General features: G+C 45.2%; 1 protein-coding gene across 2 annotated transcripts in view; it reads right to left on the bottom strand.

The window, feature by feature from the left end:
* The window catches only part of LOC135902297 (superoxide dismutase [Cu-Zn]-like), a 43,564-nt gene that overhangs the window by 16,151 nt on the left and 679 nt on the right, over positions 1 to 26,734 (bottom strand). For both annotated transcript variants that reach the window (XM_065432262.1, XM_065432261.2), the window contains 3 exons: positions 13,754 to 13,850; positions 11,812 to 11,881; positions 8,824 to 8,941 (listed from right to left, as the gene is read on the bottom strand). In XM_065432262.1, the coding sequence (XP_065288334.1) occupies positions 8,824 to 8,941; positions 11,812 to 11,881; positions 13,754 to 13,850 (285 nt within the window). The remainder of the gene's footprint in view (positions 1 to 8,823; positions 8,942 to 11,811; positions 11,882 to 13,753; positions 13,851 to 26,734) is intronic.

Here is a 26,734-nt window from a genome sequence, read left to right as displayed (position 1 = left end):
AACACTGGTGGTCGCAGACTCCGCTAGGCTTCTGTAAACGCATAATTGATCTATTAGCTTTCTCTGCGCAAGTCTCTTAGTGTTCAAGTTTCTAAAGATGTTCTTTCCCGTGAATTGTTCATACCCGTAAGGGTATCGCGGAGGGAGGCCGTCTGCTCGTCCTATGAACGACAAACATATGTCCAACACATAGCAGTTTACAGAGAGACATAGGAGAGAACGAGTGAGTGAAATCAAGAAAGGATTGCCTTGCTGGAGGGGGGGGGGGGGGGAGGGAGTGCTTGAATTTAACGAATTCCACTGTAGTAGCAATTTGTGAAGAGTAAGTGTGAATATTCCGAACTTTGTCCATTTTTGTTAGCGGGTAAACATGCGCTGATCTTTTTGATAGGCGAAGCACGTTGCTTTGTCGATAGATGTAGCATTGCCGATGTTACCGCAGTAGTTTGGCGGACGTTGAAGTTTAACGTAGGGCCTGTTAATTCTATAAAGAGTGATGGCGCGTTCGTCTAATTTGAAACGCTCACTTCTCGTAAGCCTTCATGAAGCAAGACAAACCGAGCTCCGTTAACGTCGCAGGATATTGGCACACTTCGCAGTTGGCATAACTTATGGCACAGATCTGAATTTTCTTCTGAAGATAATCCAAAATTTATTTTTGAATTACCACACATGCCGTTCTAATGATGAAGGTTTTACAAAACTAATGCATCTGTAATATAATTTTGTGTATCTTGAATGAGAGCTGAGCTTTTTGGTTTTTCAGGCTTTAGCTAACTGCGTGGGTTTACAATGACTGAATGCGAATGAATTGCATGATCACCTGAACCGGCATTGGCAAACTGTAGGTAGAGTTAGTGTTCAAACCATGATAAGTTACAAAGAAGGTTCTTTTTCCCATCTCCTGGAAGCGTTCGCCTGAGAAACAGCTTGCGTTCCTTGTGGCCTACAGAACCGGTAGCTGCCACCTGAATATACAGGATGATCAGGGGAGGTATTCTGTAGGAGTTCACTTAGTGCACTGTTCATTACGGCCGTTGCTGATTGGCTGGCGCTGCTGCTCTTCTCCTCGCTTGTACGGCTGCATCCAATCAGCAGCGGCCGGAATGGACAGTCCACTAGGGGTACTCTTATAGAATACCTCTCATTTCTAACCTTTATAGAATTTTTAAATATTGGCTCTGGGAGATAGCACAGGTCTTGTCCTCGAGCTGGATTGTTCGAAGAGGCGGACATCACAAACACGAGAAATCAAAACACATATAGGTACAACTAATTCACAAAAAGTATATAATTGTGGAATGAAATGCATGGGCGGCCAAATTACTTTTGTGCTTCAGTGTAAGGTTAAAAAAAGTAACTGGAACAGCGTATTTTTAGGTTTTATGGCACATATCTCCAAACTTGCGTCATTCCGGAAATTAATTCAAGTAGATACGCCTTGCAAACTCGCCGGCTACAATTCGTAAATTGCAATATATGCCGTAAAGTAATTAGTTCGAAAGCTGTTTAGTGGATTTTTGTTAATTAGTTGAATGTGTGTTTAGATTTCTCGGGCAAGTAATATCCGCCTCTTTGAATTATCCAGCTCAAGGGCTAGAAGTATGTTATCCTAAACGTGCTATATTTGAAAATTCCATTAAACTTAGAAAGGATCATCCTGCATACAAAAAAGTCAATTTAGATTCATAATTTACGAATGCTATACTAGTGCACTCGGCTTAAAATGCGTTTATTCTTTCATCACTGTACTAGGTTCTCCATATGCCTTAATATTTTGTCTAATAAGTCGTGATCTTCTAAATTAATTGCATGTTTTGCCTTTAGATGTTTCGCAAACCACTTGTTTGTGGAACACTTACGCCACCGGAGTGCTTATATTCCATTGAGCAAGATTTGTTCGGGACTGCCGATTGTAAAGAAGATTCGCACTTTAATGCGAAGCGTCGATCGCGCATACCAACAAAAATACATATATACACTATCGTGGACTCGCTGCAAGTGTTGGCTCCAGCTTCCCCCAGTGTCTTTACATTCCTTAACAACCAGTGTTCAGATAGCTCTGCCAACAACAGCACATCTACACATATCTTGCAAAAGATTACAATAAAGATGTATTTGTCATGCAGCCTATAGCTGTCCAGTGTATCAGCTAAAAACTTCGCTACTGCTTTCTGATTAGTGGTGCTTATCTCGAAATCAATCTCTCTCTAATCCTTCCGCACACCACCACAGGAGCGTGAACAAAATAAATATTTTTCTTTTCCATAATCAGTATCACTAATTAGCATAATGATTCGTTAACATATGGAGTTAGTCCTGATTAAGGGAAGAGGGGAATGTGCAGCTAGAGGCTGGTAGACGCAGCTAACGAATAAAGATAACTTGAAATTAACCGCACTTCAGTGAATATATGGAATATTGGAGAAGAATGCTTGGAGAGAGAGAGAGAGAGAGATAGATGGAAAAGGCAGGGAGGTTAACCAGAGGCGAGTTTCCGGTTTGCTACCCTGCCCTGAGGTGGGGGATATAGGGGTTGTAAAGACCACAAAGAGCGAGAAAAAAAGGAACAAGAAAAAAAAAGAAGAAAAGGAAGAAAAAAGAAGAGGAAAAGAAGGAACGGGTAACAGAAAAGTCGTTCAATTCACAGGCGTTCACACAGGCCGGTCGGTCTCAAGGAGCGCAGTAGCGCTTGCACGGCCTTCTGGTGCGATGTTAAGTCGCGTCGATGTTGCAGAATTCTTTCTTCCGACAGAGGCAGGTCGTCCAGCTGGTTCAGCACGACGGCAAGTGATTGCTTCTGCACACTGTACTGCGGGCACTGGCAAAGAACATGCCGAATTGTTTCCGCGTCGCCGCAATCGCCACATGCTACTGCGTCGGCCATCCCTATGCGGAACGCGTATAGCATCGCTAAACGTGACGCCTAACCATAGCCTACACAAAAGGGTCGCGTCTCTTCGGGGAAGTCTTGGTGGAAGTCGAAGGCTTAAGGTTGAATCCAAGGTGTATAAACGGGTGTTCATAAAATGTGGTTCATTCCACTCTGGTGTAGTGCATTGGCGTGCAAGTAGGGGGTGAATCCTTGCAGAATTTGTCCTAGGCAGCGGGATCGATAGGCGGTTGTCTTGTTCATGAGCCAAACGAGCAGCTTGATCGGCACGTTCACTGCCGATGATAACACAGTGACTTGGTAGCCACTGAAAAATGATTTCACGTCTTTTTTAGACTGGTGGTGTATGGCCTCTGTGATTTCAATATCAACTGTTCATGTGGACGGCGCCGTAAGGCTGACAATAGACACCGCAGTACCGTCTTTGAGTCGCAGAAAATCGACCACTTGTGTGCTGGTTTGTCATTAATAAAGTGTAGAGTGACTGGAAGCGCTGCTAGTTCTGCTGCCGTCGGCGTTGTGAAGTGAGACGTTTTCAACTTGATAGTGGTGGCTTTTGCTGGAATGGCACTGTGAGAGAGTATTTACCTAGCACATAAGGTCGCCACCGGCCAGTTCGGCTGCGCAGGAAAACGTAATGACTTTCATGCGTTGCGACATAAGTTCAAGATTTTATTTTCCTGAAGACTGTGACAGCTTGTGACATCCCACTCTTCCGTTCTGCCTGGGTTGAGACCGCAGACGTAGAATATTCTCTAGCAGGGCAGGTGGGGCACGCCTTCTCAAGGTGGCCTACAGAGTTTCCTAACGTTGTCTCTTGTGCGAATCTCGTTGTCGTTCTGCGCCTTTCTTTCACTAGTTAATTATATCTCAAGTCTCTTCAAGGTGCTTGCGGTGGAATCTCGTCTTAATGAAAAATTTGTACCTAGAGTTTGCTTAACCTGACTTGAAATACAGCAGCGCACAATGGAGTTAGTTATTCAGTAGGGCACGTCGCCGCGCGACGTGAATAAATGAACGCTAACTATATTATAACTGCGTGCCTGCGCATAAACCCTGTTATTTGAAGTGAACTTTGTCGACATTTTCTCACCGAAAGCGCACTCTGCGTATTCGGACCTGCCAGGAATATTCATGTCGCTGTGGTAATTATTGCTGCCCAGACGACTAAAGCATGACATTACATTATTATTAACGCACCTGCAAGCATTTCTCTAACGCAAAAGATATTGACTTGTGAAATTGGTTTGATTTCTGAGTGCGTTCTTAAACATAAGGACCCCTCGACTAAAATGTAGAATTCTTAGTACTTAGATTAATAGCTTTTAGTGGGATATCAGCGCAGAGCCTGTCACACTAGACTTATGAGCAGAAGACAGCTCAAGGATGTCTTTGGACCCTGTATTATTTAAGTCCAGGTGAGCACGTAAATGTGTACCCTTCTGTGGGATGTTTGCGAAAGAATACACAGCGCGAACTAAGACGAGGGCAAAAAATTATGGGGGCACCTAAGCAATTATTATGATGTGTAAATGTGCTAGCATTACTTGTCGCTTAGTTTAGTGTTGCGCCGAAGTGTTGCTGAGTTTAGTGCTGCTGCGTTACGTTTCCGAGTGCAATGTTGATGCTTATGAGGTCTCAACAACGCAAGAGGACAGACCGGTCATATATGCCATTTGCCAGCTGCGTTTTGTTTGCGGAGCTCCCATTGAAATAATGTTTCACGCAGATTGCGTTGAGCGTTCTTACTCGCTGACACCACTTTTAAGCACGATGACACCTCTTTGCCGAGCGATGACAGTATATACTTTTGCGAGTGGCACCCTGGTGTTGCCATTACATTTCTTCATCGTGTTCGTAGGCGAACTCCACCTCATACTCAGGGGGCATGCTGTAGGCGCCATCCTACGGGTACCTGAAGCGCGTTGCACCTTATTCGTCATCGGCCATGGGCATCTGCGGGCCCCTGACCGAGGCAGAGCGAGCGGCTGCGCCTCGCCGCGCTCGCTCCGCAGCCTCCGCTTGCTCGGCCATCCAGTGAACCGCCCGCCAGGCAGAGCCAAACCACGTGCACATGTTCATCACTGTCGCGTGTTGCATCATGCGACGCAGTGCGATGGCGGCCCAGTACAGAGACGACAGTTAATTGAAGATGCAAAAATGCCATTCCTACATAACCGGGCTTTCAAAGGTAGCGTTTCGGTATGGACTTTGTCGTCTCTGTAATTAGAACTTGAGACTGACTCCAACCAAATAACTGAATTTTATTAGCCCGACGTTTCGGAGCCCATTCGGCTCCTTCTTCAGGGGGTTGTTCTTCGGGGGGTGGCGGTGTGCCGCTTTTAAAGCGTCTTTTTTGAAGAAAGGAGGGGGGGGGGAACCCGGGAGGTGGGGAGACACTCCACAGACGGAAAGGTGGGGGGGAACAAAAGGAAAGGGGGGTTTGTGTTGTTGACCGCTTCCAAGGAGCTGCGATGACCGGTGCTGGGTGGAGTGCTCACGAGGGTGCCCTTGATGGGCCGCGGGGGGGGGGGGGGGAGGGGAGGTTACAGGGTCGCGCCGACGTTCTGTGTTGGTGAAACGAGCGGGAGTCTATCTGGCTGTGCGTCCTTTTCTTCTTTTCGTCATGTCGCCAAGGCCATGGACATAGACCGAGGGTAGGTTGCCCTTCACACGGTTTATGTTATTCTCCGTATTCTGAATGTGCCATGACTCCAGTAGTAGTCTCTTTCGCCAGTTCGTTTCTGTTTGAAGGATTTCAGTTTCCTTGAAAGCAATTTTGTGGTCGGCGACTTCAGAGTGTTCAGCGACGGCGCTGCGAATACGGTTGAATGTCCTGACGTCGTTCTCGTGTTGTCTGATCCTTTCTTTTAGATTTTTGGTTTCCCCGATGTACGACGCCGGACAGTCAGCACAACTGATTTTGTAGACGACGCCTTGAGCTTTTTCTTTTGGTGGACGATCTTTTGGTTTAGGGAGGAGTATATTAAAAGTGTTTATTGGTTTGTGCGCCACTTTGAGGCCTTCTTTTTTTAATATTCGGCTGAGCGCTTCGCTGGTACCTCTGATGTACGGGATGGACACTCGCTTCTGGGGTTGGGGAGAAGTAAACGGCTGAAGGTCCCGCATTTTGTTTCTTCTTTTTTGTTGTCTGGTTGTCTTTCGAATGAAGTCATCTGTGTAGCCATTCCTCATAAGTTCGTTGAGAACCGTTCTCTTTTCTTTCTTTAGATCCGATTCCGATGAGGAATGAGTTTCGGCTCGTTTGAATAAAGAATTTACTACAGACGCCTTGTGGTTTGCCGGATGGTCGGATTGGAAATGAAGATAGCGGCCTGTGTGGGTTGGTTTTCGGTAGACTGAAAATTTTCAGTCTACCGAAAACCAACCCACACAGGCCGCTATCTTCATTTCCAATCCGACCATCCGGCAAACCACAAGGCGTCTGTAGTAAATTCTTTATTCAAACGAGCCGAAACTCATTCCTCATCGGAATCGGATCTAAAGAAAGAAAAGAGAACGGTTCTCAACGAACTTATGAGGAATGGCTACACAGATGACTTCATTCGAAAGACAACCAGACAACAAAAAAGAAGAAACAAAATGCGGGACCTTCAGCCGTTTACTTCTCCCCAACCCCAGAAGCGAGTGTCCATCCCGTACATCAGAGGTACCAGCGAAGCGCTCAGCCGAATATTAAAAAAAGAAGGCCTCAAAGTGGCGCACAAACCAATAAACACTTTTAATATACTCCTCCCTAAACCAAAAGATCGTCCACCAAAAGAAAAAGCTCAAGGCGTCGTCTACAAAATCAGTTGTGCTGACTGTCCGGCGTCGTACATCGGGGAAACCAAAAATCTAAAAGAAAGGATCAGACAACACGAGAACGACGTCAGGACATTCAACCGTATTCGCAGCGCCGTCGCTGAACACTCTGAAGTCGCCGACCACAAAATTGCTTTCAAGGAAACTGAAATCCTTCAAACAGAAACGAACTGGCGAAAGAGACTACTACTGGAGTCATGGCACATTCAGAATACGGAGAATAACATAAACCGTGTGAAGGGCAACCTACCCTCGGTCTATGTCCATGGCCTTGGCGACATGACGAAAAGAAGAAAAGGACGCACAGCCAGATAGACTCCCGCTCGTTTCACCAACACAGAACGTCGGCGCGACCCTGTAACCTCCCCTCCCCCCCCCCCCCCCCCCGCGGCCCATCAAGGGCACCCTCGTGAGCACTCCACCCAGCACCGGTCATCGCAGCTCCTTGGAAGCGGTCAACAACACAAACCCCCCTTTCCTTTTGTTCCCCCCCACCTTTCCGTCTGTGGAGTGTCTCCCCACCTCCCGGGTTCCCCCCCCCCCCTCCTTTCTTCAAAAAAGACGCTTTAAAAGCGGCACACCGCCACCCCCCGAAGAACAACCCCCTGAAGAAGGAGCCGAATGGGCTCCGAAACGTCGGGCTAATAAAATTCAGTTATTTGGTTGGAGTCAGTCTCAAGTTCTAATCAATTTCCCAACCAGACAGGCAATTCTGTCGAAATGTTTAGCTTCTCGTCTCTGTAATGTAGCGAAAACTATAGAACACTGCTTTATTGACTGCACGGGCGCTATCGTGTTTTGAGATTCTCCAAAGGACTTTTAAAAAGGATCTTGATGCAAATCTTCATACGACACGATATCTTATGCTACCTAAATGTGAAGATGCGCCTTTTGACACGCTGCTATTATGGCGTTGCACAGTTTATGGAAAACTCGTATGTTAGATCGGAATGCGAAACCAATAGTATCTTCGCAGTCACATTTCATTAAGTTGATTTGAGAACTCAAAGACTGTTATGATTAAAAAGACTTCCAAGCAGACTGGCATTCATCGTTGATGCAGTGTATCCTCTCGCCTCCATTTTAGAGAAGTGTTTACTGTAATAATTGTAATACGAAGTGTTTATTTTGTGCTTGTAGACGTGGCTATGACCGTTCTGGCCGCTATGTAAATGCCTTAAGCAAGTACGTATTATATTGGTAATAAACATCATGAAAGACGAAAAAGAAGCGATGATGGCGCAGTGATTAGCGCGCTCGACTATACTGAACGGCACGAATGGCTGTGGGGCGAAGGATCGAATCCTCACCGTGGCCACCTTTATTTAAATCAGATGAGCTAATGTAATTTGCGTGCCGTTTACTGACATGGTTTTTTGATGACGGCGGGGTCGCAAAATGAGCCAAGTAATGTTCTCGCTTGAAAGGGAATAAACACACATAAACAAAATTATTTTGTCGTCGTGTAAATTTGCATTATCTCTTCCTTCTCCCATGTGAGCCAAACCTGCTGAACAACACGTATTGTTGAATGAGAACCATAGGTACTTCTGCAAATGGGAGGTTCGTAGAATAAAGCTCCACTAAACTTTTGTTACTTAGATGCGCAATATTATTAGGAAGTAAAAATGAGTAAAACATGTAATGCTTAGAGCGGGTAACTGGTGGTTCGTTAGAGGAGAGATGTACCAAAGACGGCAAACGCTGTCGAAAAATCAGGTAAAGTGTCGGCATTTGAAATTTTGTGGGGAGAGAGAGAGAGAGAGAGAGAGAGAGAGATGAAAAAAGAATAAACTGGGAGAAAGGGAGGATTGAATTATATGGGAAAAGCTGGTGGGCACATGTAGCCAGATACTAAGCGTTGAGGGTAAGTGGGAAGGTGAGCACAAGGAGAATAAGAAGACGACGATGAGGATATAAATATGAAAAAACGATATTTGCAGGAATAAAAGAAATTGTGGGGTATCGAATAGGCTCGTTGAGCGCAGGCCAGTAGTCGATGTCTGAGAAAGGCTTCTGTCCCCGCAATGAACGAAGCAGCAGGTGCTGCTGATTACTTGATGATGATGATGATAATTAATTATAAGAAAGTGTGAGAAACTCACGACGACTGCCCTTCCGACGATATTTTGCGGACCCTCCAGCGCCAGCAGACGGTCGTAGAAACTGAAGAGCGCGACGCCGTTCACGTCGGGCTCGATGTTGCCCAGGTCGCCTATGTGCCTGTTCGTGCGTTGAAAAAGATGAAACCGCAGAGCTGAGTAGGTTGACTGGGCCCCTAACACTCCACTGCAATTCTGTAGTGTACTGCGCGAAATGTACACGGCGAACTCCGGGAAAACTGGTAGTTGGCCAGTCCACGCTCTTTCCTCTCGCGTCTTTCCTTTTTTTCCCGCACCTCGAGGAGTATATTTCGCGCACTACGCTACAGAATTTAGTACGACACAACTAGCCTACAAAAAAAATACTTCTTGAGCTCAACTGCAAGCCCACCCATGCCGTATTTAGCTCCAAAACAGTTGTTTATCACCAAGCTTGGAGCTCGCAGTGCTGTTGTAAAAGGGTGTTTGGCGGGCTGCTGTGGGTTTTACTGAGCACTATATCTGCTGTAAAGGATTTCTTGCCGAGCGGTCACCGTGAACAGCTTAATAATCTTCTTTACTACACTTTTTAGAAGAGTGTTGCACTGTTCAACGTAAGCATTTAGGCTGTTACCTAAGGCACGTAATTGTGTGGCTAGATTGCAGTATTCTTTTTTTTACAGCGAAACTGTATATGGCATGGATCCCGGGATCCTTTCGCGTCCGTTGGCAGAAAACTATCATCATCCATGGCTCATACCCCTGTAAGCACTAAGCACTTATACCTCCTTAAGTAAGAAAAAAATGCAATGCCTCATAGCCTCGTAAGACAGAGTCTACACGCACTCACCCAAGTGAAGCGAACAGTGGTTACATTCTTTGAAACCACCCATACAGCATACAGAAGAGGATGTCGAAAACTATTATCATCAATAACTCATACCCCCGTAAACAATGGCTCATAACTCTTTAACGCAAAGGCTGCAAGCACTCAGCAAAGTGAAGCGAACAGTGCACACATTCTTTGGCATCACGCATACTAGATACAAAACAGCGTACGTTTCAATAAAGAACAAGCTCAAAACAAGCATCGGAACTACATAAGTGATCATGACGATATATGGCCAAGAGACAATGAAGCCAAGGAAAGCACCGGGGAAATTAACTGTAGTTGAAATTGACATGTAGAAAATAATAAAGAAAGGAAAATTAAAGTGGACGAAAATATAAAGTGCCTCTGGTGGGAACCGAACCCACAACTTCCGCATTGCGCGTGCGTTGCAGTGATGATAAGATGCTCGTTATAGCAATGCGAAGCACGTAGCGCTCCCCGCATACGTTACCCGGTAAGGACTACTGTTGCGCAAGCTGCCGTGGTGACGCCAACTTGCGACGTGGGGTGTGACGTCCCTAGCCTTTCGTATATAACATTACCAGTCCAGCAACTGATTTGAATGTTGTTGCAGCACCGCGCTGGGAGGCGGCGTGCTGCCAAAATTGCCATTACTCTTATTACTGTCATTCCTGCCATTACTTTAATATAGCACTACTATACCATTGATCTAAAGCCATAAAACAATGCATATCCCCCTCAGTAGTTGTAGTGGTGGTTCATAACAGCTCCGCTGGACGTCTACTTTCGCAGAGCCGGGAAGGCGAATTTTTTTTTTTTCATATGTGTACCGGTCACAGCTTTCAGATGAATGCTGCTACGTGTTAACCATTTGCAGTTATTTTGGCTTCAACATGTGTATAATTCGTTATTGTAGAATGAGGGAAAGTAAGGTTAGCTTACAGCGGCTTAGTTTTTGGGAATGTCCTTAAATGGGCATTAAAAATAAACTTAGACTGACTGATTACTCATTAAAAAATATTTACATTCGTTCTCAGAAAAAAAAGAAAGGAACAACTCTTTAGCGGAGAAAATTTAACCTCAGCTTTATTTAAAGTATCGCGAGAGAATGGGAGCGCCAATTGTTGAATTCTGACATCACGTATTTTGCCGCATTTCAGTGTGTTTGGATATTAGACATACAGTAGAGTATTGCGTGAGTTGGCATGTTGTTTGCTAAATTATGCGATCCTGGAAGAATAGGACACTGAAGGGGCGGCAATCTTCTCATAAACTTCCAAAATGAATGACAGTGACTAAGAAAAGTAAAAACAAAAAGGCATTGACAATAACGAAAAAGTATCGGTGGAGTGAAACACCATATCAGTTAGACATAGCATGACTTGCTCTACTCATGGTCAAAGAGCGGGATATGTTGATGTTGGGTTTCGATTAGGCTAAATTTGAGGCGTTGTATTTTTTGTTAATAGTCAGTCTTATAGCTCCGAGTTGCCAACATCAACCCACCACGGTATCTAGTGGCTGGCGTTGCGCTGCTGAGCTTCAAGTCGCGATGCTTATCGTGGCCGCGACGGCCACATTTCGACGAGGCAATATGCAAAGACGCTCGTGTACTTCGATTTAGGTGCACGTCAGAGAACTCCAGATGGTCAAAGTTATTCCGGAGTCCCCCACTGCGGCATATCTTACAATTGTATTGTGGTTTTTGCTCATGAAACCCTAGAATTTAATTCACTTTAGTTTTCAGCGTCGATTTGGTCACGTGGGGCAGGTGCGATAACTTCAAGACAGATTTGGCCCCCGTCTTTCGTTTTTGCGTCCTCTTCAGCGTGGCAGGGCTTCGCGCGTGAGGAGACTGACTTATCTGCTGTTTATGAAGCGCTATACACCAGTGTAACTTCATGTTTATTTTTAATCTTTCTGCAACTTAGCTGGAACAGGAAAATGCAAATGTGTTATCCCTCCATTTAAGGGGGGGGAGGGGGGAGGGGAGTGTGTAGTCTTAATGTGTGGCTGGAAAGCAGAGACGTACAAAGGAGCAGTACGTGAGTCCAAACAGAATTCAGCCAAGTTATCGGACGATAGAAATAGGACGTGTAAGCTGCATATAAAGTGCATGTTTATTTCTGCACATAATTAACCAAAGCCTCGAAATTTACCTTATTTCATCAGTAGGTGCTCCGTGGTCAGCATTGGCCGGATTGTAGTGGGCGGCGGCACTCTTGCAGCCTGCGTTGAAGCGAAATGACGAAGAAAGCTGAAATGACGCACGATATGTTAACCAGTAATGTACATTACAAGAAAGGCCTACTTTTCAAAGAGGTGTGGTGTGCAGCTTCATCGCTTGGAATACATCTTATTTTTACAGAAAAGTGTCTTTCCTACGTTTTTTTGTCCTACATGTTTCTTGATTTGTATCATTGTTGTTTTGCTACAAAAAAAGGAAGCATTTGTATTTGTGTGGGGCATTGTTTAATCATATACTAATGGTTATGTCGGTTCAATTTATGTTGCCTATGTATAATTTTTGTGGTATGAAACACGTACCATAGTCGAAAGGCTCTAGTATATGAGCGTCTAACAGGCCATAGTCGATGTCGAATAAAAGGTAATTTGATGAGATTGAGATATGCGGGCGTGACTTTTTTTGGTAAATAACCTAAGAATACTACGTCAAGATAATGTGAGCCTCATTGAACACAGTAGACAAGCAGTAATGTAACAGCTTTTAAACAGGTTCTCCTTTCAAACACGTCAATATAGGAATACTATAAATGAAGCAACATAGCCACTCTGAGAGCTTATGCAAACGTGGACAGTCTGACGGAGCCGGAAGAGCCCTTTATTCTGCGCCTCTTACCAATAGCTCGATAACATGGTTGCTCAAAATGCCTTCTTGTACTTTTGGTGACAGAGCAGGATGCCTGATTCCATTTAAGTTAGGTGACTATTGGTGTTGCACATAGCTGCAAATCAGTTTGTCGACGTTATGATAGAAAAGCTGAGAACTGAAAAAAAGATGGCCTAGTTGACATAGGACATTAACATATTCATTTAATGACACAGCACTCTTTCGAGCCTCAAATTTCCGGCCCGCTTCGGGCTAGGAATTTAGCGCGAACATGAATAAGGTTTTTCATACCATATCAGCAAACCGTTAGATTATACCGGCTGCTACCGCACTCTTCTCTTACTGCAAATGCGCGTTAGTAATCTCAAGTGAATAACAGCAACACGTTCCACGTATCACATGTCTCCCTTGAGCTCACCCTCATTAAGGGGCAGTATCATAACTCGCGTTTGCTTCCCTTTCTGCGCTGCTCTCTTTCCATTTGGCTTATCTTGCAGAATGATTTTGCCTTCTGTGTCTCTTTCCGCGGTACTAGCTTTGTTTTTCAATCCCATAATCTGTGTTTTCGGTGCCATGAGCGAGTGCAAACGAATTCGCTGTGAATGTCTTTTCGAGGGTGTATAATGTTACACAGGGAGAAATCTTCACCGCGGTTATTTTCGTTCGGGTGGCACACAGTTCAACTCAGTCTCATGTGTCGTCGCCGCGCATGGTCTTCCCTATTACGCGGCGCGCCACTGCGGACGGGAGAGCAGAGACCGAGCACGTGGAGTTTCCGGCTATGGCGCTGCGATCCTTAAGCTACCATGGGAATGGTGGCTGAGGCAAGTTCTTGTGGCATTACTTATTACGCTCCTTGGCTTCTCCCCTTCGATCCTAGTGCTCCTCCATATTGCGTGTTATCTATCTACACTTCCAAGTACTCATAGTTTTCTAAATACAGAGGGGCAATTAGTCTGTGCACATGAGTAATCATTGGGAATTGTTGCATCTATAATGCAATACTTTGTTAAAAACGATCAATTCGCAAAAAAAAAAGAAATATCTTGTTTCAAGTCATTAGGACAAAGTTCTTGCCATATTCACCTACTGCACATCATTCTCACGCTGACTGCACCGTTATGCTTGCAGCTGCTGTAGACACTAGAACCAGAGTCCCCTGTAGTAATATTTGCATGAACATTAATTGCTGAGCAAAGCCAAAGTGGTTGCAGGAAGGCAAACAGGGTGCCCGCCGTTCACTCACTTACCGTCGGTGAGGTCGCCGAACCGGTGCACGTGGAAGCCGTGTCTGCCCGGGTTCAGTCCGGTCACGTTTCCGTGCACCTGCACCTGCGCAAAGGGGTTCTGCGCGAACGCGCGTAAGCGCTGTGAGTTTGTGTATGCAAAGCAGCTTGAGCACAGCCGCGCGTCCAGGCAGGGAACGTGCCGTCCGAGAAGCGCGAAATGATGCGCAGGTTCTAGCTGGACTCCTTCAAGTTTTTGTTTTTTTTATTAAAAAAAGGAGCCCACAGAGTCACAAAGAGAGCAGTGCAGAGCAGGGACTCTTCAAACTGTAGCGGCGCCCATGGGGGTTTAAGGGAGAACGAAGTTTTAAACCTTGGCGCGTGATATTCGTTTTTCACGAGGGTCTGGCATTGGGTGGAATTCTACTGTACCGACTAATCTATCATTGTTTCATTGTATGACGCTGAATATTGCCGGCGCACGCCCGCGCGGTTCCTTCGAACGCCGTAACGTGTTTGCTTTTGAACTCCAACCCAACAGGACCTCCATGTGACCTCTACTGGGCCTACACATGTTTTATTTTTAACTCAAGCAGAAGTCAGTACTCTCGGAGAAGTGCCTAAATTTGTTGGCGCGTGTTCACGTTTTTATTTTCATATATACTTTTGAAAGGCTTGCTGTCTTACTTTCTTGAACCTAGGATGGTTGTGTACTAATGCGCGAAACACTCGAAGCTCTGGGCGCACTGTCAGCCTAAACGAAAGAAAAGTAGCAGATATTATTCCTTCCTTGCGTGTTTCGTTCTAGAAAGGACATTTTAAACGATAGTACCGAATCTAGCAGTTAATCGGCCGCCGAATCTCTGCAATGAAATTGTTGCGAATACCTGACAAAAACAGAAAAAAATGACGTTAAGATAAAGCCAAACTTTCGCATATAACAGAATTTCAATGTTCCTACAAAAGAAAAAAGAAAAAGAAAGATGTTGCTGGTTGGTCACATATAGAACTCTCTGTAAATTACAAAGGACCGGTTACATTGTTTGTAGTATTGGGGGCGAGCACCACCACTGAAAAACTGGCGCCACCGTCGGCGAGACATGGCATGAGGGATCACGTGGACACAGAGGCCGCATCGGCTGCTACTGAAGCGCCGAAGCGAGCTGAAAACGAAAGTTTAAAGTCCCACCTGCGCCGCGGTTCTGATTAAGTGGTGAGGCTTTACCGCCTTGGATGTCTGCTTGACAACATTTGAAAGTACTGTAATAGGTAGTGACTGCCTTCGGAGACGTGCAGCATGGTAGGCTACTGCTCGGTGCCGCAGTGCCGGACATACGTAACGGAGCACGGTGTCAGCCTTATTCACACGTAGCCGCAGGGCAAGGAGTTGTGTGAAGCTTGGCTGGTGAAACTTAGAACCGGCAGACAGCTATCGACTACAACTCGGGTATGCAGGAAGCACAGACGCGAGGAACATTTCTACTACGGCGCCGGGACTGCGCGATGCTCGGTGAGTAGCAGAAAACGCGCACTGATACTCTCGCCCGCGCCCGCTGCCAAGGTAATGCCATCACGGTTTGGTCTATGACCTTGTTGATGCTACATACTGGCAAGATCACTGGAACGGAAAGGGAGCGATAAGACGCACATTAAAGAAAGGCATGGCATGTGGTCATGTTTGTGTTATGAATTAATGCACTGGATTACGAAAAAGAAGCAGAGGGAAATCGCATGCTGAGAAGACCCATAAACATACCGTGCGATGCAACTTGAGGAATAACACTGAAATGTCCAAGAATTAGAACACAAGAAAGATTGAATCGTCGCGACGGCCAATGCCTCCTTTACTAGATGCCTGCCGCGTCGCTAGTCTTCCCATTGGAGCGGAGGTTCCCGTAGTTCAGGGTAGTCGCAGAGAGACGGCGCTCGCAGCCGACCCACTTCCTGTTGCGGAGGAAATGACGATTACTAGGCTGGCGCGCGCTCGACCAATCGCTTGACGAGAGATCGTGGGTCCTGCCTCCGGGATCGCAACAGACGCCGCTAAAATCTCGGAGGCTGGGCTACGTGATTTAGGTTTCCAGCGGCCACCGCAGCTAGCGCGCGCAGCCGACCCGGGTTAACCCGGGTCGGGAAGAGTAAAGAGGAGAGGGGCAGGAACCAGCTTCTCGGGTCACGCGGCAGGCATCTAGTAAAGGAGGCATTGCGACGGCACATCACAGTCGTCGTAGCTAGGCGACGAAATCTCTATAAAGAAATTATTTTTGAACAGTTCTGATAGGGTCCACGCAACAATGGTTGCTTGTGTACTGTCAAATGCTCATATACTGCGGCCTAAAGCTCACGGCACAGTGCGTAAACGCGCTCACAGCGAAAGCAAAACATTGTGCGCGGACATGCAAGGAGACGCGCAGTCGGTGGCCGCGAACCCGTGCGATCGCTGCATTGAGGCTTCATTCTGTTATTCCCTATTTGTGTATACAGACAGCCCGCTGTAAGAACATATTTAACATAGTTTACTTACAGCGTTTGCCTACCTTTCACGCAAGAAGCCGGTTCGGGAGACTCCATCGCAGCGACCGCGCGTAGTGGCGTTCACTGTACGTATTCGGTAAAGAGTCTGTAAACGATTGTGTGCTTTCAGTTTGCCCAAGATTATTAAATTGATAGCCAAAAACTTCCCCCGTTTTGAGAGTACCTGCATAAATGTCCAGGAGAGCTGCCGCGTAGTGTTTTTATTGAGCTCCGTAAGCGAAACGTATGAGGAGCGCGCCGCGTGATCCCTCATACTACGCAAGGGAGGCGCTTCCGACAGATGGAGACTCCGTAACTTCTCGCCCCCAATTTCTGGAACACCGATGCGTCACGTCTTACGTGACCACCGCGTCGCGAAAATTGAAAAGCTGACAAGAAATAAGCTGATGACAATTTCTTCGAAACGTAATTACACAGGCCTGCAACGTGCCATAACTCTGCAACCTGTTTATAGCGTGACGTAATGAGAGCCTAAACTTAGCGACGGTTACAAACGCAGGAGAACCTAGGCACAAGAATGCACTCTACTCGTTTTTTGATTTGCTGGCGTGTGGATTCATGCTGACAGTGCTTCGCCATGTCTCCCTTCTGTGTCACGAAACAAACCGTCCGCGTCGCACAAGCCGTCGCTTGCCGCAATGTTCGCATCTCATTGTTGGCCGACAGTACAAAGCCACCGCAACAGCTAACCGCGCGAGACCGTGTTGTTCTGCATCAAACGGTAACTCGGTTCACGTCGCACAGTGCCGACGCTCTACCCATGCGCTGCTGCTGCGCGTGAGCGGCGCATGTTGTCATATGGCGGAGCTCATTATCTCGCACTTCGCGAGACGCTCGTTTCGTAGCGCATCGAGAAGGCCGACGAGTCCTCGCAACGACGTAACGATGCCGAGGTACGTTTCCGCGCTCGGCGTCCAGGAAAAAAATGCGTGCCAAAACAAGCCGCCTAGAGCTGCGCGCGCGTTGCGTGTAAAAAGGGGGGCCCGCACCAACACGTTTTCTCAGGGTCTCGCATCCAAGGCTGTGGCACGCTGGTTGTTTGCTTCCTCGATTGAAAGCCCGCATTGAAGTTAAAGCTCGAAGAAACTGCATAATGCTCGATTGCGAATCTATCTGCCACATTTAAGATGCATTTTTGTAAACGGTATTAATCCCACCACAATTAATAAAAGCTTTAACGGCGCTGCATTTGTAGTATATGTATCGCACGTTGTTTGCATAAGAAGTGATTCTAAGATGCATCATATTAACGTGAAGCTCCGTTTGGCTAGCCACCCATGATCTCGTGTCTGTCAGTATATATATATATATATGAAGACATAAGAAGTCAACAAACAACGACTCGAAGGAAAACACACGAGAAATTACTTTTACTTGCTAGCTGAATTAAAGAAACGACAAATTTTAGTAAATGAAGGTTGATGAAAAAACAACTTGCCACTAATCGTTTCTTTAATTAAATTAGCAAGTACAACTAATTTCCCCGATGTTTTCTTTGATGACGTTGTTTGTTTACTTTCTGATATGATTAATAAAAATCCGGCCCCTCGGTTTGCCCCTTTCTTTTCGTTCAATACATAACGAGGGTCTCGAATCCGGCAACATTGATACCTTCAAGTAGCACATGGGGGTTTATTGACCAGTTGCCTTCACCCTAAGAAGATCACGTACTCCTGACGCTTGCGGCAGAAAGAATGTTTCAACCAGGCACCAAAGTTTGTGAGTGGTGGCGCTGGCTAACTCTCCAAGGGGTTAGTTGCAGTAGTAAAGACATAAATACCCAAGAAAGTGGATTGTAAAACAACGCGCGGTAGTTCAATTGGTAGAGCATCGCACGCGTAATGCGATAACGTGGGATCCTGCCCCATCAGCGGCAAGTTGTTCTTTAATCCACCTTCATTTCCACTAATTTATCGTTATTAGCAAGTACAAGTAATTTCCCCTATGTTTCCCTTGGTATCGTTGTTTGTTGGCTTCTTATGAAATTATTAGTAAAATCGGGCCCCTCGGTTAACCCCCTATCTTCTTCTCGTGTCCTTGAAGACCCCTGGAGGGGGGTAGTACATGAAAGGTGGGTTTTATGCAAGTTCCACGTTTTGTAGGCATCATTAGCTATATGCAAGGGGATCAATCAAACGCTGTTGGAACAAAGACTGCCAAGCGATGTCAACAATGTCAGCAGGGAGGCCGTTGCAGTCTTTAGCTGCTCGAGGAATGAACGAGGCGGTAATATGAGCGGTTCGGGCACGCGGGCGTACGACTTGCTGGGGATGACTGGTGGGATGAGAGATGCGTGCTGCGGGAACGATGTATGGCGCGTGATTTAGGCCGCTGAAAAAAAAAAAACTTGTGATAGAGCTCAAGACTAGCAACGCGTCGGCGATTAGATAGTAGTGTTAATTCGGATTCTGCTTTAAGTGCAGAAACACAGACATCGTATGATTATTGTGAGTGAATGAACCTAGTAGCGCGGTTCTGAACAAATTCAAGTGAGCTGATAAGACATGCATCATGTGGGCTCAAGATTGCAGATGCATATGCCAGTTTTGCTTGAACAAGTGATTGCTATGGAATCACTTTTACGTTTTGTCGGGCCTGACGGAGTTACGCTTTAAAAAGCTTAGTGCCTTATTAAAATAGGGTATAATGTTGGAAATATGTTTATGCCAGGAGAGATAATTACAGACAGGGACACCTAGGCAGTTATGACTCGACTAGTTCGAAAGTCATGCTTCCAATTTCTTAAAGAACTACCAGAGGTTTACTGCTACGAATGACTGATATACCTTTAGATTTTTCAGCACTAAGTGTCATTAACCAATCGTCACATCATGTTAGTATGCTGGCGAGGTCTTTCTGCAGGGCTGTTTGATTGAGGGTGGTACGTATAGTGCGGTAAAAGACACAATCATAGGCGAACGTTGGGATGTTAGAGGACATATGGGAACGTAGGTCAATAATATATACAGTCTAGCCCGGTTATAACGAAGTCGGCAGGAATCGGAAATCACTTCGCTATATCCGCTATTTCGTAATATTTGGACTGTGAAAAAGAAATGCAAACATGGGCATACCAATTTGTTGCCGCTGAAAAAAGTGGTCCAGCGTCCCCTGAACACGTTTCGCGAGTGCGGACTTCAGGATTGCGGCTTCCATACCATCCAACTGCGAACCAAAGATCTGGTCGAACTCCGCACTCCCGAGGTACATCCGTAGCGCGTCAACAGCTGCGATGGTCGCTGCGGAGATGACCGGCTTAGGGGCACAACTAGCATCGTCGCATTCGCTGTCGGAGGCGCTGTCCGCCAAGGTCTCTTCCATGACACTCCCGGCAACTTCTTCAGTGGTGAAGTCCTCGATGGCGACAAGGTCGGTGAAAACGAAGTCCATCTTGCTTAGACCCGCAGGCACACTAGCGGAATCCGAAAGCTGCTCCAAGCAGGCCGTCGCGGTGGCAGCATCAGCGGCGCCACTAAAGGACGCCGTCAGCCGAATTTCGCTCTTATTTTCGCGGAAAAAATCTCCTCAAGGACTCAAAAATGTGTTGATTGGCAGATTTTTTTTCCGTTGGTATTAAATCTCTTCGTTATATCCGCTGACGCGCTCTTATTTACTTCGTTAAAAACGGGCCCAAATGTATTGAAAATGCAAACATGGGAATGGGAAATTGAAATCCCTTCGTTATAACCACTATTTCGTTATAAGTGGCTTCGTTATAACCGGGCTAGACTGTATTAAAAATAATAGCGGGCCAAGAACAGATCTTTGAGGGACGCCTGATGTTACTAGTACAGGGATAGATAGGTGACTATTCATAATGACATATTGGGAGCGGTTACTAGGAAATTCTATAATCCAATTCATAATATGAAGATGTAAGTCAAATTTTCTGAGTTTCAGTATTAGACACTGATGAGGGACATTATTGAAGGCCTTAGAGAAATCCAGAAAAATTATGACGGTTTGTATGTTAGTGTCAAGGTTAAGGTGAACATCGTGCAGAAAGGGGGCCAACTGTGTCTCCAGTAGAGTGCTATGCATAGCTAACAGATAAAGGTACTAAAGTGCCTCCAGTGGCCAGCCGCGCTGCACTATTGCGTGTACTCGCGGGCTTCTTTCATGCTCAGAAAAACTTTTATGTAGCCCGTCTTAAGCAACAGAAAGCTGTATCGGGAGTTTTTCAAGTTGCTCTAGAATTTTCTCATTTACACTTTTTATCTAAGAATAATATTTGAGAAGTTAATAAATCAAGTAAGCCCAATTGTGTAGTTAGGCTGTATGCAAAAAATGATCTGGGTATCTCCAAGTTGTCCGAATCTCCTTATTCAAAGGACCTGTTCTTCGCTATGACTGAAGTCCCGCGCTTGACGATTTTGAATGTTTGTGCGTGTGACCGAGTAGCGCAAACTGTTGCTGTGCGACTAGGTCCTTCCCGTCTCGCCCCTACCTTCAAGCCCACCCACCCACCCGTTTTTGTGCCCGGTGGCATTTGAAAGGAAACCATTTCTTGAAGCACCAATGGTTGGAGGGGGCAGAAGCGTTGCGCATTTTTCGGTTAGGTCACGCATTATGGCCACTTGAAAGGTAAGTCGGGTGGTGGTCGCGTGTGGCCTATAACTTATGTTCCGCGACAGCCATTGCGATCACGGCCCAAGCGCTACGCGCAAACGAACGCTTGCTCACGACCACCGCTCTTCGACGCATTGCGGCGCAACGAGGCAAGAGAAAGGAATAGAATGACAGGAAATGAACAGCAGTGACAAAATATGACCCTTCGGCTCCCGTGGTAGTGTGTGCAGAGAACAGAATAGGTGCGAATAGGCGCTTGCATCTGTCGAGTAGTGCTGGAGCCTATAAACTTGCGCAAGGGGGAAAACTCAACTTTACAAACGAACGTGCTTGTTATTGTGCTAGTCGCTACATAGACTCCGTTAAGAATATAGCGAAAAGATCGACACAAATATTTTCTATATTTTGTCTCCCTGTGGTTTTCTTTTCACGCTGACTTCTTTGCACAAGTTTTACAAAACTTATGCACGACGTGGCGATGTCTAATTTCTGCCATTTCAAAAGTAACTTAGATGTGTCGTATTTTGCAATTTGTGTGAGTTCGAAACATTAATCCCGTTTACCTGCTTTGAAATGGAGGCAAAAGCTGTTACTGTGATTTGAGCGGGAATATTTTAACATTTCTTCGGAATTTACACATCTGTTGCACCGCCAAGGCTACATCATGATGGCTAAGAAATAAGTTTTCAGTGGCAAGTCCCAGCTACAGCAGCCGACGAGTTAGACTGGATCCAAGACTTGACTAAAGGCTACTGAATGTTGCATAAATAGGAACAGCAGGTACACGCATGACTTCCGGCTAACGCATTGGATCATTCGCACTCAAATTTTGCGTTTAACTAGCATTTGACGGTGGTAGCAGTCTTATATCATGTTTGAATGCGTTAGCTGACTGTTTCGTCCAGAATAAATTATGCGTGCCAGTTGTCTAAGGCAACGAAAAAAAAAAACAAGGAAGGTTACGCAAATTCAACGCACATGTTGTAATCGTTGCGAAACGAGAGTTTTAGAGAAGTCAGTAATTAAATTCTGTACAACTAAATTTAATGCGTACAAGTGTGTCTATTTCCGTCGTATACAACGTGTATTCTCGTGGAATGTTCAGGTTTGAGCAGTTTTGTTCACAAGCTATGCCAAATGCAAACACCAAATGAGGCAGATGCGCCGTGTGAGACGTCGACCCAATGAAGGCGCTTTGTGATAATTGCAGGGCGAAGAGAGGCGCATGCACAGAGAAGTACGACACCTAAGTAATTATGTTTAAGAATTATATGTACCCGTTGTTTCACAGTGCAAGTGAGCCGATGCCTGGAAACAGTAAATGTCGCATATAGCGGAAGCAACGTACATCTCATCATGACTGCTACAGGCGTCTTCAACAATACGGCATGTCGCTAAATTGCACGAATGCTAATCGCGTTAACGTCGACAGTCATCGTGAAACGTCTTCTGTCGGAGTTGGCAAATTTACTACATTTGGGCTAGCCCATTTTTTAGTGGCAGTAGTTGAGCGCTTAGTTAAGACGAGGACAGAAAAAAAAGGAACACGACTCACAAGCGCTACTCACAACATTGGCATTCAACATGTACCAACAAGCCCATTTCGCCACACTTGCCCATTTTTGGTCCATTGGCTATCTGCTGCTCGGTATGTTTGATTAGTAGATGGCTTGATGGTATTAGAATTTTTTTTTGTTTTCCGGACGAGATGTGACAAAAGTGGGAGTCCATGTCGAGTTAACTTCGCTCACTTGTTTTACCATTCTTTTAGCTGTATTCGCTTCCAAAGGACGCAGCGGTGCCTGATCTTGCCACGTGACAGAATAGCGAAATTATGGCGCACGCGCTGCACCGCGTCGACTGCAATCAGCCAGGAACGACGGCCTTTAAAAAAGTTTGCAATCGCTATATGTGTGGTCGCTAGCAGAAATTCAGGCCTGTTCTGGAACAGATGGAAATTTCGAAGCCGTTTTCGACTCTCCGATGCTGACACCGAGAAGATTTCGCCTCGTTTATTGTTCAAGTGTGAATGTCTGCCGCGGTGGGGCCGCATGGTCTTGGTGGCTGAGTCTGCACTAACTGCGCTTCGTCACTGCATGTCTTAGAGAGGAACAGTGGTCCTCGCCAGACGTATAAATGAACGCCTTCAACAAGAATTCTCGCAACTGACGTGACGCTGAATTACAAAGTTAAAGAACCGCGTGTCGTCTTGTTCGACAGCTCTTACCCTCTCCCCTCAACGTCTGCGGTACCTGATAAACTTTCTATTGAGAATGCTGTAAACGGAAACGATATTTGACAATTACCAGTTTCCTTACATAGGATTCAAGCAGTCGGGCTCACGAAATAAAAAAGCATTGTTTTCCCAGCTTTATCTATGGTTTCGAGGATGAAAACGGAGAACAAGCAGAATCATTATCCCAAAATTCAGTTTAACATTCTTCTATTTTTGCATTAAAGAAAAATATCTCAGCCACACTCTAATGTCGTCAGTTTGTAATTTAGTTCTAACATTATTTATAAGAAAACACACACATACGCGCGCATGTACAACGCACACACGCACAACGCGAACACCCTCAACGCGCGCAGACTGGCAAATCCGCCTGCACCTTGGCCAATCCACCCTTGTGGGTAAGAGCCATTTATTGGAAATAAAAGAAGAACGAACTTCAGTCATTCCTTCGGCTGTGAACATATTTACTGCGACAGCAGCATTCTTTCTCCGCGGAGACCGCAGGAAACTTAAGACGAATTATTACTCTAAGGAGAGAAAATAAAAATCCAAAAACGATGACGCAAAAGACAACAACAACATCTGGTTGTTCGTAATTGCACAATCAGACTAATTGAAATAAAATATGAATGACGGATTCAATGACGTACTCAATTATGAATGATGTAAATGACAAAAATTACGAATGTTGTATTCGAGAACGAGATATAAAATATCGCATCAATGAGGAATTACGAGAATAAGATAATTTTAGTGAAATGATCAGCGAAGAGACAAGAGAAGTAAGAAGCCAAAGAAAAAAGAAATTAACGCAGTAATTGTTTTCTTTCAAAAATCAAGTGACACACGACAAGCATCGCTTTGGTAAAAGTGTGAGGCCCCTAGTGATAGTATGACAATGAAATCTGGAAAAGTGGCGCTTCAAGAAGCCGTTCTCTCTAGTTTGAAGATGTAGAGCATAACAAAGACAAATCATCTAGCGATTCATTGTATTATACGTATTGCACAGAGGGACCACCACCAAACCAGTTCCGTATAATAAAAACCTAATTGAGGGAAGCGGCAACGTGACCTAGCGAGATCCTGAAGTTTCAAATTTCCAATCGCCGCTGAGGTCACGCTGCTTCTTCATGGAAAAATTGAGATATTGAAGATCCGAGGAAGTTGCCTACAAAAAAATTGTTGAAACCATATCTTAAACATTTATTTATGCATATCGCTGTAATTAAATGAGCCGTGTCCGGTGAGATAAGGTTCACGGGTTCACTAGGCCGCATTCTGGTTAAGTCGACCATTTTATTTAAGTATAAGCAGTAGTGGACAGGTACCCATAATAAACAATGGCAAGTTTGCAGAAACTGAATATTTGAACGCGTTTAAGTGAGTTGCGATAACTGCCGTGGAAAGCGAATAGACACCGAGAGACTAGCAATGACAGGTGACGATTTCTTCGAGAGGAGTTTTCGTTGTACTGGAACAGTTGCTAATAATGCAGCTATGAATATACGCCTGTAATCCGGAAGGAGAAAAAAAAAGGTCCCACAAAGAGAACAGATAATACCTGCGCCAGACTTGTCAAATAGTCAAGTATCAGTGGCTATTACGTTATCTGCTTAAATCTGAGTAAGATAAGCTTGGAGCTAATAATTAAATAACGGAATCATGTAGGTTTACCCTTTCGAAGGAAAATGCCATCAAAATCGATCTTAATGCCTGGATCAGATACACTGATTGAGTCAACATGTTGAATCTTCCCATTCAATGGCTCTAGCGGTGTCTTTACATATACAATCTGAGGGGCGTAGTCGCGACCAATCAATGATAATAATAAAAAACATCATGCAGAAACTTCTCCGGGAGTTGTCTAAGTGTGCGTAAGCATTGTGCCACTTGCTCATCTCCACCCAGCCTAATTTCGTTGTGAATGTTATGAAACCTAATTTGACCATTATAAACCCTTATCGACCCCCTACGGTCGTTATCAACTTTATCGAACGTGATACGGCCCTTATCAACTCTTATCGGTCCTTATAGACTGGATGTCCAGCGAAGCTGTTGCAGAACCACCGCTACAATTGCTGAGGGGAGTATGCAATGTTTTATTGGTGGCTCGGATGCTCGTTTTGAGCTTGTTCTTTATTGAAACGTATGCTGTTCTGTGTGTTGTATGGGTGTGCACTGTTCGCTTCGTTGGCATTTGTCTAAGCCAATGCATTTGTCTTGCGTGACGGACGGACAAATTTCTAGTTGGGTAGGCGTAGAAATGCTTTGGCATTTGAAAGACATACTCGGTTGATTAAAGATAACATACTGTGATCGTCTCTGACGAGAATCGTAAATATTTAAAGATTGCCGAACTTTAAGAATACGGATCTGCGTCATAAACATGGTAACTGTGCTTCTATATAGAGAACGTTATTCGCCGCAAACCTTGGAATGAATAAGGCATGCTATCAAAATAACAGGAAGGAAAAAATTCGGAAGAGACGCTTACGACTGCTTACGTGTGGGAAAAAGAAAGCGTTATACCGTTTGTAGACCTCGAACGCCAGGAACGCAAGGATACACACATGACGTGGCACCACCTCCTCGCCATCGGCTGCGCCGTCACGTGCCCAACGACGCACGCCCTGGGCCCCACCTTCGGTCAGCTAGAACCGCGGATCCGCCGTGACGTCGCGGAAGCGTCTCGCACCTCGGAGGCCCGGGTTAAGTTCCCATCCAGGCCGAAACTTGCGATCTTTTCTTTACACAGCCATTAATTTATTCTATTTACAGGAAACTCCCTGGAAAATTTGAGGTCAATCCGAGCATTTTTTTAAATGCTTTACTCTTTGCGCCGTCAAACATTTTGATATCATCTTTCGGTCACGCCAGCGGCTACGGATTTTCGCATAATGGGGCATATAATGCTTTCGCATTAATAAAACAAGCGAAATTGTAATTAAATAAGTGTGAACTTTGCGATAGAGAAATAAATTTTATAGATAAATAATGCACAATTCCTTTGATACGCACACGTTTTTGTATAATATGGCATCGCATGTGGTCATACGCTGCATGTTACATTATCGTATTTCAAGCACATGCACAGATTTCAGTATTCTCAGACTCACCAGATTTCAGTGCCCTCTTTTATTTTAGTTCGTGTGTATAGGTTTGTGGAGCATCAATTTCAGAGACGTTTGGCCAACGTCCTAGTAATAAAGCTATCGATTTCTTTAGCCACTTTGCCACCTTTGGATGGAGGTCGGCCGATCTCACGACTTAAAAACAGGGAGGAGAGTAAAGAATGGAGAGAGACAACTGAATAACTAGGTATGTGGAACTGGGCGTCTGCCACAGGTTATGCGATAATTCTTGGCCCGCCGGTGACGTCGCGCACTCAGTTAGGAAAAGGGCAGGAAGGTGTGCGCCAGTTGCGAGCGCCCCATCCGAAACGGGTGCTTCCGCGTGGAGTGCTGTCGCTTATATATATATATATATATATATATATATATATATATATATATATATATATATATATATATATATATATATATATATATATATATATATATATATATATATAATTTGAAAGTTTAAAGTTAGTACATTGATCGGTAGTCTATACATTGAGTGGCAGGGAGAAGGGGCAACGCCCCGTCTCTCGTTTAAACGGGCAG

This window comes from Dermacentor albipictus, chromosome 5 (genome assembly GCF_038994185.2).
Source record: "Dermacentor albipictus isolate Rhodes 1998 colony chromosome 5, USDA_Dalb.pri_finalv2, whole genome shotgun sequence".
NCBI lineage: Eukaryota > Metazoa > Arthropoda > Arachnida > Ixodida > Ixodidae > Dermacentor > Dermacentor albipictus.
The sequence above is the reverse complement of the archived record's forward strand: the minus strand, read 5'-3'. Positions and strand labels throughout refer to the sequence as shown.